Source organism: Camelus ferus, chromosome 8 (assembly GCF_009834535.1).
Source record: "Camelus ferus isolate YT-003-E chromosome 8, BCGSAC_Cfer_1.0, whole genome shotgun sequence".
NCBI classification, from domain to species: domain Eukaryota; kingdom Metazoa; phylum Chordata; class Mammalia; order Artiodactyla; family Camelidae; genus Camelus; species Camelus ferus.
Window position 1 is genome coordinate 49,026,166 of NC_045703.1, and position 15,011 is coordinate 49,041,176.

General features: G+C 36.3%; 1 protein-coding gene across 3 annotated transcripts in view; it reads right to left on the reverse strand.

Annotated features, from left to right (window-relative positions):
* HBS1L (HBS1 like translational GTPase) overlaps positions 1-12,723 on the reverse strand; it is a 75,651-nt gene extending 62,928 nt beyond the window's left edge. The window contains exons 1-3 of one of the 3 annotated variants that reach the window (XM_014562425.2): positions 12,536-12,710; positions 9,057-9,122; positions 1,695-1,823 (exon numbers count right to left, since the gene is read on the reverse strand). In XM_014562425.2, coding sequence (XP_014417911.1) covers positions 1,695-1,823; positions 9,057-9,122; positions 12,536-12,578 — 238 coding nt within the window. In that variant the 5' untranslated portion in view covers positions 12,579-12,710. Of the gene's footprint in view, positions 1-1,694; positions 1,824-9,056; positions 9,123-12,535 lie in introns of all 3 variants that reach the window. The other 2 variants (XM_006188465.3, XM_006188467.2) reach the window with 2 other exon arrangements.
* Between the last annotated feature and the right edge of the window lie 2,288 nt (positions 12,724-15,011).

The following is a 15,011-nucleotide window of genomic DNA, read 5'->3' on the forward strand; positions in this document are numbered from 1 at the left end:
CATGAAATCTACTGACAATATCCTTTTCTTTTTTTTAAGTATTTAATACCCTTTCCACTGCTCCCTTTAAAATTATTAAATATAAATTCCTCAAATATCGGGCAATTCTGTTTTACCTGAGTCCAAGATTAATTTTCGGCTAACAAGCTAAACCTGGAAAATTACACTTATTTCATAAATACATGAATTACTAAATATGCAAAAGAATATTTCATATAGCTAGAGCAGGGCCTCTTCTAATTAATTATATCAACTGTTGTTTACATATACACAAAGAGTAGAGATACGCAGTCAAACTGTCTTGGTTCATATCCTAATGCTACTTATTAGCTGGTACAACTTTGGCCAAGTTACTTCTCTGTGTCTCATTTTCCTCCCATGCAAAATGAGGACAATAGCTGGCCTACCTCATAAGGTTGTTATGAAGATTAAATATGTTAATACCTAAAATGGCACTTCGAACAATACTTGGAAAGCAGTTAGCAGCGGTTAGTTACGATCATTATTATTATTATTACCATGCAATTACTTACATATGTCAGGTGGGAAAGATTAAGTTTTATTCTCAAACATTATCTTTGAATTTCATACCTCCTTCATCATTCTGAAGCATAGCAGAAAAAGTATGACTTCTACTCTATTCTGCCCTCTAACACTACAAGGACAACTGTAACACATTTTTTTAAAAATACTAAGACTACTAAGGGTATACAGCAACTCCTCTACAAACTTTTATCCAGATTGTCAAATGTATTCACAGAACCGATAAAGAATTTTTTTTTATTCTCTGTTGTTTCCCTTTCTGCTTTCTAATTTTATATATCTGTGCTTTCTCTCCATTTTTCTTATTTGGTTAGTGGCTGATATATATTTTACCTATTTATCCAAAGATCAGCTCCCAGATTCATACATTTCTTCTGTTTCCAAATTGTCATAAATTTTCAATTTAAAAACATCTACAGAACAAAGCCACACTCTATAGAAAGAGCAAATCAGTTCAGCCCTGCTCACTACCAACAGATGGCATTACTGTTGTATCGGGCAATTCTAGTTCTACTACATTGTTTATCAACCTATGGCTTGACTACTATGTTTGAAACAATGTCATACCTGGAATTTATTTATAAAAGAGGAAAGCCAAAATACAAAACATCTTTGTTAAAATGTTTAAGAGAACCAAAAAGAAGCAAATTCAGGAACAATGTCATTATCATTTACGAGTTCTATCTTGAAATTTAATTTTCAAGGCTACGACCAATCAGAACACTTGTACAGTGTTACTCTGGATTTAAAAAGACTTTTTTTTTAACTAAAACCAGACTTTTGGAACCTAACACTTTGCAAGGAAATGAGCTTCTGTAATCTATCCATAAGCTCTACATAGAGCTTATGAAACAATAAATATTGCTAAAAGAAAACACGTCACTTAAGTTTCTCTCCTAAGAAGAGTCCAATCAAAAATCTGTTACTAAATAACAGCCACATGATCAGTTTTTCAAACATACAATTAACCATACACTTTTCAAAAAATATAATTAATAAGATGTAAATTTTCCTTGAAGATATAAGATATATGTTCTAAACCATAACTACCCAATCATTATTATGAACAATCACAATAAAACCGATAAATTTCAATAAATTGATTAATCATTTTCAGATAAAACACAGACTATTTTTTTTTTTTACTATACCTTCATCAATTTCACTTAGCTGATGGTTCAAAAGAGAATTGGAGGATGTTTTCAAGTCTTCATAATCATATTCTTCCAGAGGCTCAATAGCAGACGGTTTGTCACGTCGTGAGTAAATAAACTGAGCAGCTAGAATATAAAAGGATTGAAAAATGCTGTAATATTGCCCATTTCCCATTAACTTTTTTTTTTTACAAAAGTTAAAGTAAAAATTAAAAATTCTGAACTACTACCTACAGTCATTTGCCCAAATTCTATAATAATGGATGAAAACAGAAACTAAGACAAAACATATCATACCCCAAACCCTGTTCAAAAGTCCTTACTAACCATTCACTAGTCTCTTACAATCATCTTCCTTCTTTCCTCCTATCTCCAAAACCATTCCACTGGGCTTACTTTCTCTAGTTTTCAAAAATTACCTTTCCTAGTATCTCATTCTTGCCTACTACTCCATCTTCTCTGAAATTTTCTCCTCTTTGGTACAAATATTTTAAACCTCATATCAAACTTGCTCATTTGCATAATTAAGAAAATAGTGAAAACAGACTAGGTTTATTTTCACTTTCCAAGAGCTGCTAATTTTGCCTGAACCCAAGAGCTGACCAAAATCATAGGCTTTAACTCTGAAACAACTTACACTTTCAGTCATACACTGACACTGTGTATTAGTGTTGTATACCTAACTCCTGACTTTCAGACATAAGTCTGTGCTACTCTGCAGTACTGGCAGTGTCATCACTCAATACATAAACGGGCATTATATATTTCATTAAGAGGTGAAAAGACAAAATGAAATATCAAAGTTCTAAATCATACTTGAGTATCATACATGAAATACAAGTGAGCAAAGGAGAAAATCATCATGCAGGCCCAAAGCATTCACTTTTCCATATCAACCAGATGACCACCAAACTCAATTCCTGGAGAATGTGTTCAATTGTGAAAGAATAAAATTAAAGAATAAGTTTAAGAAGGATAAAAATATAAATACAGTATTCTAAAGGCAAGGTGTTATCAGGGACTTCATATTATTTAGCTTTCTGGAAGAGCACATAACATGGAAGTCTATTGCTTAGCGTTGCCATATTTGACTTTTGTGCATGTTTTCAGGAAGGCACTATCCGTGAAAGCAAGGGAAGCTAACTACATTCAAAATTATAGACAATGCATATATAAACAATGGATAAAACTATGGCTTACGCATAACACCTATACTCAAAAGGCCATGGCATAAGTGTTATCTATTCATAGTATAAATCACTGATGGCCTTACAGATTAGCAGGGAAGGTAAAAAAAAAGAAAATGTAATGATATATTCTAAAAAGTCAAATGAGTAACACAGATGACAAGCACTGCAGAAGCACAGAAGATTTAAGCAATTACTAAAGATTGGAGCAGTTATAATTAGGAAGGCAAGAACATCAGAAAAACTGAAGAAGAGGTAGGAGATATCTTGACCCAGGAGAACAGAATAAGAGAAACACAAAGCAGTTGAGAGAATCCATTCTATTCTGCTATAATGCATGTTTCTTTAACACAAACTAGTTTCTACCAAATAGTCAACGGGGGAATGATGAGGTATAGCATTCAAGTTGCTTTGAGTGATGAGATTTTTTCCCCCAACACTTTAATACTTCACATCATCAAATAATAGCTGCAAAGTCCAATAACACCAATGACAGAACATTATACTGTAACTGCAATTGTCCTGTAATGCCAGCCAGCCCCACATTCTTCCTCTTGGCTAAGTTCAGCCTCATGTGCTGTTTTGTGCATGCTTCTTGCTTGGCTCTCCAAGACCTGTGAGCATTTTGTCTTTGCAACATTACTCATTGGTTTCAACTCTTCCTTACACCTCTATCAAGCTTTCACCTGTTTTGTTAAATGTAAAGTCCTATGTTTACTGGAATATACCTTTATTAGGAAGTTAATGTAACTTTCTAAATGTGCAAGCATTTTATTAGATGATTATTGGTTTGTTTTTTTTTAAGTACTTTACAGGCTGAGTGGTCTGTCATGATCCTATTTTTTCCCAGAGGTTTTGTTATTTTTTAGTACACAATTTTGAAGGTCACAGGTTTTTCAAGAATGACATATTATGCTGTGTGTGTGTGTGTATTTATATATATATACACACACACATATATATATATCCCTATTCCCTCCCCCTCCTCAAGCAAGAAAAATATAATACTGCCATTATAAAATCAGCAATGGTTAAACAGCAGGAAAAACATTCCATTTCACAGATTTTCTAAGATGATCACTTTTTCCATTTCATTTTTTCGCAGAATGAGGGACAAGTCTTAACAATGAAATGGCATCTTAGTATTATGTAATATTCAGACTGACAGCTGATTTTTTTTAAGTGGTATATAAAATAATGATACATCTTACAACCCGTGGCATCTTAGATACAATAAAATGTGGTAGTACTAAAAATTGTAAACAGGGCCATTTTCATCAACTAGTGCCTGATGATTTTCAAGTCACTTTCCTGCTGTAATAAACCATTCAGTTTAGCCTAAAAGCAACAAATATACTTTCCCCAACTTATAGCTCTGAACTCTGAGGAAAAACCTAAGACATATCAAAAATTAAGTGAGGCAAAAAATCAGATACTTCTGTCAACGATTTTCGCTGAAAAAATATTAACAGGGAAAAGGAAGTTCTCAAAGCAGGATTTCACTTTATCTCCAAATACCTACTCTTCCTGGAGCTTTTTCTACCCCGTCCCACACACAAATCCAACTCAAAAACCTGTACTGTGACCACTGTCTTGGAAGTAAATAATGGCTGGATTTGCCAGAGAGTGGGGAGGGAGGGTGGATAGAAAACTTCCCCAGGGAAAATCACTACTGGGGAAAAAAGAAATAGTCCAGATCTTTGAAGGTGAAATGAGAGCCCAAAAGGCCACAAATATGATGAAAAGAGTGCAAGAAAAGCAATGGAGAGAAGGATAAATATAAAATGCTCTTTCTTCCTAAAAATCTAAATCATAAACTTTGATGGAAATGCTCTCTGAAAAACTGGACAGCCACAGTGACTTTCAAAATTTAAAGCATTCTGACAAACATAAAAATTCAGAGAATTCAAAACCTGACTCTTGAAACTGCCGAATATTACTTCCTAAACATCTTAAAATAAAAATCATGTGAGACACTCAGAGATACGGGTTTCTAGACTTCTTTGCCTAGAGAGTCTGGTCACGTCACGTGGTGCTAGAATGCGGCAAGGAATCTGTATTATTACAATCACTCCCAACTGATTGGCATCGTCAGTTAAGGTAGGAAACAGTAGCCTACAAGTCTCCTCTTTCGTCTGCCCCAGCTGTAGTCCACTTTGTAAACCATCACCAGTTACCTTCCTAAAATACTACCCCCTTACTCAAGTAAGCTGACAGTAAGCTGACACTACACACTGAAAATTAAAAACTGCCTTCCACAGTTTGATTCTTATTTCCTTTCCTAGCCCTCTTTCCTGGTGCAACTGCATCAATCATGTGAATCTTCCCAAAGACACCTCACTTAGACACGACTACTCAAGCACTGTTTCCTTCAGCTAGGAGGCCATTCTCATTCCCAGATGTACCAGTCCCAATCCCACCTCCTTCCAGAAGCCTTTCCAGACTTCTTCAGGCAGGACTATCCCTCTACCCCCCATACTGTTCCATACTGTTGCTTAAATGGAACTTTTAACAAGCTGCCTTATCACAAACTCATTTATAACTTAGTTAGAATAGGGTTTTCCCAACATGTTAACTGATGCTGAATAAAGGTTCTGAGTTGGAATGGACTGAATAAGGATAACTTTTGCTTAAGTAATCATACAAGGAGGCCATTAGACTGAAGTGGCTCTACGGCCTTGGAAGCAAAGGGAAAGCCAACCCAGAGTCAATTTCTGTAAATTCCTCAGAGTTAAGAACAACCAATCACAAAAAGCCACCTGAGCTCTTCCAAATAATGTAACAGTTTAAGCTATAGCCAATCAAATAATTTCCGTGCTTTGCTTCATGTCTTCTCTATAAAAACCTTGCCCCAGCTCCTGTCAGTGGAGTACTCCTAACCACTTCCAGTTTGGAGCTGCCTGATTCAAACTGATGTTTGCTCAGATAAACTCTTAAAAATTTAATATGCCTCAGTTTATCTTTTAAAATTTCTAATTATATTAGTTAAAACAAAATTTGTAACTGTTTAAATAAAGTTTTATACATAGGCTCTTTTTGCTACCCCCAGCTCCCTAATGTATATTCAATACTCAGTACCAAAGTCAATGTTTCTAAAGGGAAAAAAAAAAGCTATAACATTAGGAATCACCTTTCCATCAGGAAAATTGTGCTTACTAGAGTTTCAAAAACATACATAGTGAATTTTAGAGAGAAATTCCTATTAGCTGATAAAGTTACTCAACTACCAGAATTCATTAGACCATGATTATAACACAACTCTTCAATGACATTTGCTGCTTCTTTAAGAACAGAAAGTATCCTTCTAAAACTATTCAGTTTTTAATTGAACATCACTTGGAAAAATATACCACTAAAGAGGAGAAGTAAGTTTCTGATCTGATGTGACTGCTTCTTTATACATGTTTTGGAAAAATTTAAAAATCTAAAACCACATGCTTTCGTTAAAAATACAAGCTTGTCACAGAAGAAACTCAAAACCATTAAACTAATTCCTGCTTTGATAAAGTGGGTTGACTTCCTGGTGTGTACAAAGGTAATTCTCAGAGTCAGACTGTCCTAAATATGAATCACACACAACACACATCAAGATATGTGAGAGACAAGCGATAAACTATGACCTCAAGGAAGGTAGGCCATAAAAGCAAATTTCAGAAAAACACCTTCAGAATGCCTGACCTTGTGTACCCTTAGCTCATTACTCAAGATTCAGCTTGATTTATTTAGATATGCCTAGATAAATGAATGCATTAATCAGCAACATTAAAATGTCTTTCAGTTGTCCCTCTCTCTATGAAGGTTTCCTTGTACAGGCCACAGTTAACCAACTTCCAAGTCCAGTAGACTTAAGCTCCTGTAATCATTTCTTGAATCTACTTCCAAATACGGTGCTATCACCCCTGTCCTAAACAAACAGTTCTCAAAGCAAACATCAGCAATACCCTGGTGGAGCTGTGACCCACCCTCAGAGTTTTTAACTCTGGGGTGGGGCCAAGAATTACTTTTCTAATAAATTCTAAAGTGATGCAAATGATACATGGACCACATTTTGAAAAGTCCTGAAATATCCTCATCTCCTCTAGATCATTAAAATAGTCTCCTAACTAATCTATATACATCCACTTATGTACTACCTTCAATCCAGTCTCTGCTATGTATAAGACATTTTTTAAATTCAAACCTAATTATTACACCCACATCATCTTTTCAGTTTCATAAACAGGCCATGCTCTCTACTGCATTTACAATACAAGTGATGAAGTTAGTGCTACCAGACATCACTTTGTCCCCTAGTCAACTGATGATGATGAATTACAGGAGCCCAAAAAGGTTAACCCATAATTTTTTTTTTTAACATGCTACAAATGACAAGTGCTTGGAAGGTTCCTTGGGAAAAACCCCAATCCCTACAAAATATGGTCTTTTTGAATCTCTGAGTAACGAGCTTTAAAGGAATGCTGAGTGAGCCACCCCTCAGCTTCTAACCCAGCCTTCCTTTCTCTGCTTTGCAATGCTGGGGTTGAAGTCTCTGCAAAGCATATTTCTTCTTTGACAGCTGGCTCCCTTTTAGGATCAGCCACCAGGAAGATGCTAAAGGGAGACTGGAAGGCCGGAAGAGGAACACACATGTTCCTTTACCTTTTGCTTCCTGACTGGTTACCATCACCTCAGCAACACTTCATCTTGTATAAATCGTCTGTACCAGTAATAGCAATGAATATCAGTTTGCAGTTTTTCCAAAACTTCCAGAACCAGCTTCAACCATGACCATCCGGTTAGCTAGAATTCCCTCTTCAAAAGGCTGAATCCCAGCTTCAGTATCTCTTCAGAGATACCAGAACCAGCCATGCAGCGTCCTCCTTTCCAGAGGTCTGAGCCCCAGCTCCACAGTCCCTCCTCTGAACTTCAACGGCATAGCAACAAAGCAGAACCCTCTCGTCACAGGTCTAAGTCCCAGCTCCAAGGAGCTCCTCCACAAGGTTCCAAAAGGTTGCATTCAACCTTGTCTACCTGTTCCCCTAGGAACCTGGGATGGTAAATGATAACAATGTAACATTAAAGGAAGAGAGGGAAGGCCCTGATTAGTTAGGCTAAATGAGGGAAGTCCACATAAAGAACCAGATGCATTTCAGAGTAATAAATAACAGGAAAAAAGATGACAGGAGGAGTAGAGGTGCTAAGACAACTCCTAGAGCACCTACCTATGCCTTTAGAAAGAAAAAGAAATTCTAAAAAGTCAGAAGGGACATATTTGGTCTGCAGAGATTAAGAGGAGGCTTAAAGCAGGTGTAAGTATACAGCACAGCTCAGCGGACCATAAGGTATTACAGACAAAGCAGACTTTGACGGAAATTTAAATTACTATATTGAACCTTTAAACTTGTGGAAATGAGTTTCATGAATTCTATTTATTTTGTAGACAACTATATCTAACTGCACCTGTTTTTAAGGCATAGTAAAACTTAGCAGAGCATTTTAACTAACTGTTTATAGAATAGGCTAAAATTTGAAGACAAATATATTGTTAGGGAAATGAGAGGAACAGCTGGGTCAAAGACTCTGTCTTTGCTGTAAAGAATACAGGAATGTTTTCTTGATATGATGGCAAAGAAGATATCATTCAGTAGATGAGACAGAAGATGCAGCTCTAATATGGAATCCTACAGGAATTTGAGCTCTAAATTACTCTGCAGCTCCATCAGAAGTCTGAACTACATGTATTTCGTTTATTTACCAAACTGTTTAACAGTAGATAAACTAAAGTACTGTATGAAGGGAAGTCTATGCATAATACTTCAATGTTTCCAATATCCAAGAAATTCAGGGAGACAAAAAATTAACTGCTGTCTGTCTTCAGAAGTTTTAGATTTTCATTACTGACTAAATTACCATTTCACTCAACTTAGATTAACTGCATGCTGCAAAGAATATTGGAAAACCATAGCTTTTAGACTTTTCTTCAAATTGTTTAAAGCTAAATGATGGAATTAAAACTGTACATTCTATTCATAAGTAAGGAAATTATTTTACATACCTTTAAAAGTTAACATATAAGAATCTTTCTAAATAGTACATAATATTATAGCCTTCTGGAACACTCCTAGAATGACAGTAACACTTAACATCTTTAAACCCCCAAATAATGAAAATCAAATTATTTTTTAACATTTACCTGTTGATGGCGAAATACAATAATCATCCTCTACAGACTGGCCATAGAAATCATCATCTTCAAAATCTAAAATAAAAATACAAGAGATAAATTCATTTACAAGTTCTTTTCATATTCTCAGTTATTAATGAGGAAGCTTCTGAATTCTCTCCAAAATAAACTGTTCATCTAAATGAAAGGAACTTGTAATGTCCACTTTTCAAAAAAATTCTAAAAATTCTACCCAAAATTGATATGCACTGACTTTCTATAAAGATATACATGTTCTTAGGTTTTTAAGCTAATTGAGTTTTATGAAGCTTTTCCAAGTTTTCACTTCATGTGATCAAAGAATAATCCCATAGACCAAGTACTTGTCTTTCCAGGATTGACAAAAATCTGAAATAAGCCATCCACCCTTTTTTTTTCACCAAGTGCCTTCTATAACTAAAGCATTTATTTTCTACACAACTGACTAGTGGAGGGTATACAATTAGACCATGAAAGCAGTTTTTCTTCATGTAGAGCTAGGTAATGTACAAAAACCAGATTATCCTAAACTTCCCTCACTCTAGCTAATTGGCCTTTTTTCCTACTGACTAGAATATCCTCTGTGTCTAGATCTTCCTAAGGCTGTTTCCTTCTCCTGGTTAAGGTTTCAGTTCAAAATGTTATCTATTTGCAGAAGTCTTCCCTGACCCCTCGGGGTACAGCAGCAAGCCTCACTACCACTTTGACTCTCCAGCACACTCCTCCAATTGAATGTCTTCAAATCACCATAGCTGGTTGACTCCATGAGACAATAAGCTCCTTCAGGGCAAGACTGTCTAGCCAACTACCTGACACATGTTTGGCATAAATTAATATCTATTTTATTGTAAGTTAGTGAATCAAACAAACTATAACTAAAAATCCACAAGGAATATAAGTATGTTTACATAAATGCATTTTATTCATTCAACAAATACTAAGACTATGCCAGGGACTATAAAAGACATTTGGGGTACAAGACTGAGTGACAGGCATATTCCTAGATCTCTACAAACCTAAAATCTAACAGGGAATACAGACAAGAAAATGGGCAATAACAAAAGCATACGACAAGTGCTTGAGACAGGAGAAATACAGAATGACTAGGGAACACACATACGAACAACAAAAACAGAATTAAGAGTGAGGTGGCTAGGGAAAGATACCCAGGAATATAATATTTAAACCAATTCCAAAGGATAGTTCACTGATTTCTGAGGGTATTCATGTAGCAGTAGAAGAAACAGCATGTTCAAAGGCTGAAATCAAATATTTACGGCAAAGAAAAATCAGATACATGCTACCATTGGATAAAAATGTGTAACATTCAATAAATTAATGCTCAATCCCGAGTTAATAAAAATGTATTAGCAAACAAAAGAGACACCATTCACAAAAAAAAAATGTATTTAGACATTAAAAGCAACAGGAATTTTCATACTCGGTCAGTTTTTCAATACTAAAATTGACCCTAAAAGTGCCACAATATCAAAAGATAAAGAGAATTCTTTCCTGGGATTTTTGTAAAGCGGTTCTTTTCCCCCACAATATTTGGGGTATTTACTGCACAGAAAGCATTGTGCTGGCTACTGGAAAAAATAAAAAAATAAAGTATGGGCTTTGCACTCCTGGCACTTTTATTAATTAGCAGGTAAAGTAGTCAAGTAAAATACTACCCAAATTACAGAGAAGAACAAAATGAGAGTTAAGAGAAGGAACAAATAGGTTGTGGAGCACTAAATCTCTGAAATGTAGTTATACTACTTTTGGGAATTTTTAAATTATTATCTGAGAAAAAGGAAAGTTTAACTAGGAAGAAGAGAAATAAACTGGACACTTAAAATAAGTAGAACCCATATAAGCAAGAATAGGGGATGAACTTATGCTATAGAAACAGCCTGGTTATGATGTCATCAGCTATTCCAAAGAAACTTGACACCCTGACTGGGGTTGCCAAGGTGAGAAGATATTTAGTACTTACTCCATCCAGCCAAGCACCTCTCCTTCAGGATGCCTTCCTTTACATAGAAATCCTGCTTAAACTCATTCTGAACAGTGTCCTCACTTAAGTAGCTCTCATAGCACTCTGTGAGCACTTTTGGTAGCATTTCATCATCTTCTGTTACTGTGTATGTCTATCTTTAGACTCCCTCAAACCCCTCGCTGTTGGTCCCCAAAGCTCAAACAGTTCTCTAAGCACTCAATTAATGTTGATCGATGAAATGATAAATTTGTATTGAAGAAGTGAATAAGCAGTAATTTGGCCCACTCATGTCTTTTACATCATATTCGCAAAAATATCTCCCAGGCTAAAGTTATTACTCTGGTAATAGTGATCCACATGCAACACCAACATCCACTGCAATATTTAAAAAGTTCTCCATTCTGAAGGCAACACCAGGAACCTAACATGTGCCAGGCTGACTGGATCACAGTCAGCAAATGTAGCAAAAGGTGTTAGCTGCCCTCCACTATGATTACAGCATACTGATGTTGTAGAATAATCTGCTGGGAGTGCCAATAACAACCACCAATATAATAAACAAGCTTCATGCTCTATACTTTACAAAGTGATAGTGACAGGTCTTTATACTTCTACACTCGTTCACATTTTATAGTTTTAGTTTGTATGATGCTTGGTGATTGATGCCTATAACTAACCACTGCATAGAGATGTTGTGCTTGTTCTAAATGTAAACTCCTAGACAACATTCACATTTTTTTCTTTTATATCATCTTTAAATTCAGTAAGTCCTTTTCGAAACCCACTTTTTTCCAATACTGCTTTTTTTTCCCCAAAAATACATTTATGTTGAGCATGATCAACCAAGAACTGAGTATTCACCTCAAGATCATATAATCAACTTACTTTTGGGGTCTTTTTAATATGTATCTTTTCTACCATCGCCTAAGTTTCCAATTTAACTTTAAAAGTATAGAAAATAAAGCAGCCAACTCAAGCCAGGTTTTGCACTAAGTATGTATGAACAAACACACAAGATTTACCGTGTAAATCTAAAGTTACATCAAAACAGCTGAATGTAAGCTTTAAGTCAATCCGTGTTTTACAAATAAGAACGCTTCACGGGCATTTTTAAAAGGAGGGTCGAGGAGAGGAGCGGAGCTCGAATTAGGAAAGTGTGTAGCCGACCTGGGAGAAAACAATGGGAGAGGTGATATGCTTACTGTGCATAAGTATCACCGGATCCCAACCTCGTCAAATGTCCTTCCCATATGACGTCCTGCAGCACCTCCCCTGCCCTAAATAAAATCAATCCTAGAGGGTAAAAATCACGACTTAACGCCATTAGCTAGTACCCAAACGTCCTGTTATTTTCTCCAGATGAGCCTCCTCTAAACTCCAGCCTGGCACGACTGACGAGAAACTAACATATCGAAGCGGGCGCCAAACCGCTGCGATCCCAGCTGGAACGGTGAAAATGACGTCCCGGAATGACCCTGCCACCTACCTTCATCGTAGTTATAGCCTCGGACATTCCGATGCCGGGCCATTACGGCGGAAAGGGCGTTCGCCACAGCCCCTTACAAAATACCCGCTCAGATACTGATAAAGCGCCAACTGCGGCCTGGAGAACACATATACGCCATCTTGGCTTCCGGCAGGCCTCAGCGCTGAGCTCCTGCGCATGAGCGACGTCTTATCTGAGTACGGTAACCTCTCAGGGTCATATAACAGCATCTCAGGGTCATCCGCCTCCCTGAGGACGCATGCGCAATCATGCTCATGGGTGGGTGCGTTTCGGCTTGGCCCTGCCCATGGACAGGTTGACTGACGGGGCTTTCGAAGTAGCGGAATCACGCTATTTATAGTTTGCTGGTTTGGGGCAAATATTACGAGTAGAGATCCTCGACCTCTACCTCCGTTCCAGATTATTTTCCAAATTTGATTTCTCATAATCTAGTGAAAAAGCTCACTGTGTGCTGAGTAAGAGGAGGAACCTTGTTTTATACAACTCTTCGTCTTTGGGACCTACGCTAGGCACTAACAGGCATTAATAACCTTGAATGCGTTTGGTATAAGAATTAGCCCGAGCTTTAGAAGGGGAAAAGGACTCTTTTTAAACGGATTTATATGGTTCAGTTGAGAAGCTGGCTACAATAGGTCACCATGCATTTGTGCCTCTAATTCATGGTTTATGTATCTGCTCCATCCTGCATTGATACCTCTAGTAAACAGCTATCTGCCCTTAGCCATGTAAATGATCAGCAGCAGCAACATAAAGAAGGATTCACTGAGCATTCACTGAACACATAATCATGTGTAACTTGCTAAGAGTATTGAATATCACTTTGCTTCTTAGACACAGCAATGACCTCAAATGTTGATAAATGTTCTTAATGAATAAATCTATAACCTATTACTAAATGTCATTTCTTTGATCACAAAGTGAATGGTGCTATGTAAAAAACCAACCTCCTTATTATACTGAACAAACTACACTTCAGTTATAGTTTATGTTTTTTGAAGTGACAATTTACATCAAATTCTAGAAATAAATTAAAAGTTTACTTGGCTTTCTATTATCCATAATGGAAAGAAATAATAATACAAATTCAATTCATATTTGTAAGTGGCTTGGAATGTAATTTATCCACGTTTGTGTCTGACTACCAAATGTTTGTTCTCATTGCTGTTCACTGTAACTCGAAGACAAAATTTTATGTAAAAATAGCTGCTAATTTTGTATGGCTTAAGTGCTTTCTTTATTTTACACTTTTAGGTAATGTCTATATTGTAGCCTGTCTTCTGGAAAGTGGAGATAGTGATAGTATCTAACTCATAGAGGAGTGAATAATAAAAAGGATTTTACACAGACAAGACAAATGGTTTGGTCTATGGGTTGTAAGTTGTGGGGATGTGACTAGGAAAAGTATGCTGGAGACAAGAGGACAAAGGAAGGGCTGTAAAACCAGTGCAAGATAAGAGATATTTCAGTAAGTTTGTACGGATCCATTTCAGCATCAATTCCCACTACTCTTGGCAGCTACTTAAATACTCATAGGCGTTTTGGCAAATACATTATGGTGGCTTCTGTACTCTATAATTCCTAAAGAGAAATAAAGGAATTGATTTTAATCGTTAAGAAAGGAAGAGAGGGTGGATGGTTGTAATTGTGACATTAGACACAGCATTTAAGAAAAGTTCTAGAGTTTTCTAATTAAATTATAGGAAAGCATGGCCTATACTCCAAACTATAAAATGACATAGGTGAGTAGAAGAATCCTCTTATGGTCCTTTGCAGTTCTGTGATTATGATTACACATTAATAATGTAAATCTACTCATCTTTTTGGGGTTTGCAGGGGAGGGATATTTAGGTTTATTTATTTATTTAATGAAGATACTGGGTATTGAACCCAGGATCTTATGCATGCTAGGCATGCACTCTGCCACTGAGCTATACCCTCCTCCTATTCATCTTGATTATTATCATCAAATATCTGTAAAATCTATAAACAAGTGACTTAATTTTCCTCCTGATCTTCTATATTAGTTATGTAACCCTCTGTCTGAGCTATTGATATTCTTACTCTCCTCTATGGAATTTCCCCTGACTTCCCTCCCATCTTTCTTTCTTCCTTCTTTTCTCTTCTTTTCTTTTCTTTTATTTTCTTTTCTTTTCTTTCTTTCTTTTCTTTCTTTCTTCCTTCCTTCCTTTTTCTTTCTTTCTTCCTTTCTTTCCTTCTCTCTCTCTCTTTTTTAAAGGCATACATTACCTGAGTGAAAATTGGCAAGATCCAGTGAATAGGTTCCTCATCAAGGCAAGGCTTTGCCCCTAAAAAGCTTGAGGCCATCCAAGGATTCCGTGTTTGACAGAAGCATTGACAGTGTAACTAAACAAACAAGAAGGTGTTCAGGGAAGCTGAATCACATCTTCAAAGAAATTCAGTAGGTGATTTTTTTTAATTTCTGTGTGGTATTATG